This window comes from Lathyrus oleraceus, chromosome 3 (assembly GCF_024323335.1).
Source record: "Lathyrus oleraceus cultivar Zhongwan6 chromosome 3, CAAS_Psat_ZW6_1.0, whole genome shotgun sequence".
NCBI classification, from domain to species: Eukaryota; Viridiplantae; Streptophyta; class Magnoliopsida; order Fabales; family Fabaceae; genus Lathyrus; species Lathyrus oleraceus.
Window position 1 is genome coordinate 370,531,730 of NC_066581.1, and position 5,345 is coordinate 370,537,074.

The 5,345-nt window shown below is 39.5% G+C and overlaps 1 protein-coding gene across 1 annotated transcript; it reads left to right on the top strand.

Moving 5' to 3' along the window:
• Positions 1-3,923: 3,923 nt before the first annotated feature.
• On the top strand, positions 3,924-4,996 carry LOC127131327 (uncharacterized). Its single transcript, XM_051060250.1, has 3 exons — positions 3,924-4,304; positions 4,419-4,523; positions 4,586-4,996. Exons 1-3 carry the CDS (start codon positions 3,924-3,926, stop codon positions 4,994-4,996), a joined length of 897 nt encoding a protein of 298 aa, XP_050916207.1.
• The last annotated feature ends 349 nt before the right edge of the window (positions 4,997-5,345 follow it).

The window sequence follows — 5,345 nt, forward strand, 5'->3', positions numbered from 1 at the left end:
AGCTGAAAATAAAAACAAAATAGTTGATTGATATAGCAGCTGGTGGCTCAACAAATTTCTCAACAGCCACTGGTATTAAAAGGATTATTGAAGCAATAGCTGCCAATGAACATCCAGAATTATACGACAGTTGTACTGGTCAGCCAAAAGGGGTAATTGATCTAAAATTAGAGACACATAAAATCCGTCTGGAAGATACAGTTGATGCCGAAGTAGAAAAGAAATTAAAAACTATGAATATAGGTACTCCACAGATATCTCAAGTCCAACCGACTCAAGCTAGCACTTGTGAAATTTGTAATGGACCTTATCACACGGTTTATTACTTTGCTACTCCCCAACAAATTGAAGAGATCAAATTCTTGAAGCAGAATAATCCTTACTCCAACATTTACAACCCAGGTTGGAAGAATCATCCGAATTTTCCTAGAAGGATCAGAGAGGGAATGTTCCGTAACAGGGTACAGTGCAATATTAAACTCAGTATCAACAACAGCAATAACAACAAGCACCTAAAAAGGCTAAATGGGAGATCGCCATTGAAAAATTAGCCACCCACAACATGCAGTTTCAAGAAGAAACTAGAAACAATCAGAAAAACACCATTGCCTCCATAAAAATTCTCGACGTCCAAATGAGTCAGATAGCACAACAGTTAGCTTCAAATTCTCAAGCTCCGGGAACCCTACCCAGTTGTACGGTAACAAATCCGCGGGGACATAACAATGTTAACGTTGTCGTAACCCGAAGTGGGAAGTCAACAGAAGAAAACAGTATGGAGGAAGATGGATTGTTAGAAGTGGATTTAGAAATAAAGGAAACCAAGGACCAAGATGAAGAAGTAGTACTGCCACCTATCAAGGAGAAGGAAAAAGTTCTGAAACCAGTCATCCCTTTTTCTGAGGCATTAGAACAAATGCCAATATATGCCAAGTTCATGAAAGACATCATCTCCAAAAAGTGTTCCACTGATATAGACCCGATCATCCTGACTGAAATATGTAGTGTCATTCTTCAAGGTATGAAAATCCCAGTGAAAAAGAAAGATAGAGGATCGGTTACTGATCAGTCTCCAATTCTCCTTAGTTTCTGACACTCATTCGGCACCGTTGTAAGAAGTCGGTAACACATTAGTCCACTTATTTTATTGTTTTGTTTGGTTGTTTATATGTTTGGTATTGTTGTCTCCATTTGTTGAGGACATGTTATATGCATCATCATACTCCATTTTATGTCTTTTTGTGGTAGTTCTTTTGGTTTCAGGTGTAAAGAAGTGTACGGTAGGGATAGACAAGCAAAGCAGACGTTCTGGGCCCGTCGGGAGAAGAAAATTGGACCTACAGTAGCCCTGACACGGTCGTCTGTGTTGGCCAACACGGGCCGTGTCAAGAGAAAGGGCATGGAAGAGGAAAACAGGGAGCTGACACTGGTGCCCGTGTCAACCTCCCTGAGCAGGCGTGTCAAGGCCTTGTGCCCCAGAAGCCAACACGGCCTGGCGTGTTGCCTGACACGGCCAGTGTTAGCTTGGGCACTTGATTTTCCAGTTTTGTGTTGTTTTTGGCACAGCTTATCCCGGAGGGCATTTTGGACTTTTGCGTAAGAAAAATTATCATCAGGAACTATTTACAAGAGATTTGAATATGGAGAAAGGAACTTTTTACACAATAGAAAATTGGAGACGATCAAGATTGAAGCAGTGAAAAGCGAAAAAGAACGGAGATCCTTCAAGAGCGGACGCGATTGAAGATCAACGGAATTCCGAACTTTTCGTAATGTCTTAATTTTATCTTGTATCTGATTTGAATAATATGATAGGCTAAACCCCCCAATGCCAGGGGATATCCCTGAATTGATCATGTAATGACTCTAATGTTAGATTTTCCTTAATATATGTTATTTGTTATGATAACACTGTATGATTCGCGTAATGCTTTCTTTATGGCAAAAATTAAGATTGATGTATGGTTAAAGATTAGCGAGAATGCAATGGTTAAGGTTTTTATACAGTGAAACCATAGTAGATATCACCTAGGACTAGGGATACCCTATGGTTACTGGATTATTCTTGTTAAATTAAAATGCTTGGTTTCATCATAATCACCTAAGGACTTAGAGGTTAGATTGAATACCAAAGGTTTCCCTCCGAGGTCTTAGGGGGAAATAATCTTAAGATTCGGTAATTAAAACAATGTTCAGTATTAAGGAGATATACACTCAAGGGTCATTACAGGAGATTTTTATACACCTTCCTTGGCATATCATATTAATTTGTGAAAATATTTATTTGTTTTATTTTTCCTTACAGTGAATTTTACCAAACCCAAACTCTTACTTTTGTTCAATTGAGTGACTATTTACTTTTATATTGATGCGCAATCCTCGAGATCAATCTTTGGGAAACATCCCTCTTATTACTACATCGACAAAACTAGTACACTTGCTATTTTTCCAATCAAGTTTTTGGCGTCGTTGCTGGGGATTGCCAAATATAAGTTTAGAATTATCTCAATTGAAATTTTGTTGCTCTGTAACTAAAATTTATTTTCCGTTATTTTGAATATTTTATTTCGATTATATCAACTAATTTATGTCTGATATTTGTATGCGAGGTTAGACCTCAGCTAATTTTCCTTTTGACGCAGAAATCGAGAGAACCTTGCGGGCAAGACTCAGACAAGCTCGATTAGCCAGATTTGAATCAGACGAAGAACAACTTCCATCTATTCAGGTTCAGATTCAGATTCTGATAGAAAGATCGAAACGATGGTTGATGTTCCACCACAACCAGAAAGACTGTTGGGAGACTACAGAGGTGCAAATGCACAAACTGGCAGATTAACTATTGTCAACCAACCAGTGAACGTGGCTAATTTCCAGTTGCACCCGAGTACCATTAATCAGCTTGAAAAAAGCATTTTACTGGAAAAGTGAATGAAGATACAAACAAGCATTTGCAGAGGTTTCTGACCATGAGCAACACTCTAAAAATTGATGGTCACACTGAAGAAGCCAAGAAGTTGAGAATGTTCCCGTTTACCTTAGCGGAAGAAGCTGAAGAAAGGTTTTATTCTTTACCTGCCGATAGCATCACATCTTGGGAAAAAATGGAAAAAGCCTTCATGAATGAGTATTTTTCAGCATCGGTATTTCTGCGGAAGAGGTATGAAATTCTGAATTTTAAGCAGAAGGACGGGGAAACTTTGGGAGACGCCTACAAGAGATTCAAGGGAGTCCTAGTAGCCTGCCCAACTCATAATATGGATGCAACTGAACAAATGCAGATGTTTTGTGAATGGTCTTAACATAAAGACCAAATAGCTGATTGATACTGCAGCCGGTGATTCCATAAATTTTTCAACAGCCACCGGTATTAAGAAGATCATTGAAGCTATTGCTACTAATGAGCATATGGAGTTGTACGATAGGTGTCAAAGCAAACTAGAAGGGTTATAGATTTAAAGCTGGAAACTACTCAAATCCGTATTGAAGATACTATAGTTGCTGAAGTTGAGAAGAAGCTGAAGGCGATGAATATAGGTACCTGACATGTGGCACAGGTCCAATCGGTTCCTACTGTCTGCTGTGAAATTTGTAATGGTCCGCACCAAACTGTTTATTGCTTTGCAACTCCTCAACAAGTGGAGGAAATCAAATTTTTGAAGCAGAATAATCCTTATTCCAACACGTACAATCCGGGTTGGAAGAATCATCCCAATTTCTCATGGAAAGACCAAAAAGGAACCACTCCTCAACATGATCAGTACCAAACTCAATATCAAAAACAACAGCAACAACATGCCCCTAAGAAAGTTGATTGGGAGATTGTTGTTGAAAGAATGGCAGCTCATCATGTTCAATTTCAAGAAGAAACCCGGAACTATCAGAAAAATACCACAACATCCATAAAAAATCTTGAAGTCCAGATGGGTCAAATCGCTCAGCAATTAGCATCGAGTTCTCAAGCACAAGGTGCCCTTCCTAGTGAAATTGTGCCCAATCCTAGAGAGCATCATAATGTGAGCGTTGTGACAACAAAAAATGGTAAATCGGATGAAGTTGTCAAGGAAGTGGAGGAAGAGGAAGACCAATTGATCGAAGTGGACCTTGAGATCAAAGACAATGAAGTTGTTAGGGAAGAAGTGATAGCACCAAAACCTGTTGTAAAAGAAACAATCATTGAGCCTAAGCCGGTTGTTAAGCTTCCCTTCCCCACTAGAAACAAGAAAAAAGGACAACATGAGAAAAACTTTGAAAAATTCTTAGAGTTGTTCAAGAAGCTAGAGATTAACATTCCTTTGTTGGAGGCACTTGAACAAATGCATACTTAGGCCAAGTTCATGAAGGATATCATTTCGAAGATGCGTACCACCAACATTAACCCAATTATTCTAACCGAAACTTATAGTGCTATTTTGCAGGGTATGCAGATTCTGATAAAGAAGAAAGATCGAGGAGCTGTCACCATCCCATGTACTATTGGAGATAGGTCGTTCAACAAAGCTCTTATTGATCTGGGAGCTAGTGTGAGTCTCATGTCGTTATCCATTTACAAGAAGCTTGGTATAGGGGTTGTGCAAGATACCAGGATGACACTCAATTCGCTGATCATTCGGTTAAAAAACCGTATGGCATTGTTAAAGATGTTCTGGTGAAGATCGATAAGTTTGTTTTCTCGGTGGATTTTGTAATTCTTGAAATTCCAAAAGATGAAGAGATCCCTCTCATTCTGGGGAGACCTTTTTTGGAGACGGGAAGGTGTTTAATCAACATAGAAGAAGGAACCATGACGTTGAAGGTTTATGATGAGGAATTGAAAATCAATGTTCGAAACACCATGAAAGACAAAGATGATATTTGTACCAGTCACACTATAGAGGTTCTAAATCAAGTGACGACATATGATAGCCCTTTGAATGCACCACTGTCACCTTTGGAAAGAGTGTTGAGTTTTTCCAATTCCGACAGTGATAAAGAAGAGGACAACGGGGACCCCTAAGTGCTAGCCTTGCTGGATGCACAGACCCCGTGGAAAGGATCTCGACCACACCGATGGGAGGATTTACGCCTACCTCACTCTAGTGAGGAGGGTGAAGAGCCAAATAAAGGAACGAAGTTGAAACAACTTCCAGAGAACCTCAAAGATGTGTTTTTGGATTCTGAAGGAAAATGTCCTGCTACTATAAAGGCGGTGAAATTGTTGGATGCATGGCCTATATATCTTATTTCTGACAATACCGGGCCACAGAGAAAAGAGTTTGTCGAAGGACAACTAGTGCTCATGTTCAAATCCAGATTAAAGCCTCCAGGAAAGTTGAAACCCTAGTGGTTGGGTCCATTTGTGGTTC

Excerpts from the sequence above, each read along its gene's own strand:
- LOC127131327 (XM_051060250.1), top strand. The coding sequence starts at position 3,924 with ATGGGTCAAATCGCTCAGCAATTAGCATCGAGTTCTCAAGCACAAGGT. Across the intron at positions 4,305-4,418 it reads TTAACATTCCTTTGTTGGAG|GGTATGCAGATTCTGATAAA; the intron begins GCACTTGAACAA and ends GCTATTTTGCAG. Across the intron at positions 4,524-4,585 it reads TTATTGATCTGGGAGCTAGT|GATGACACTCAATTCGCTGA; the intron begins GTGAGTCTCATG and ends GCAAGATACCAG.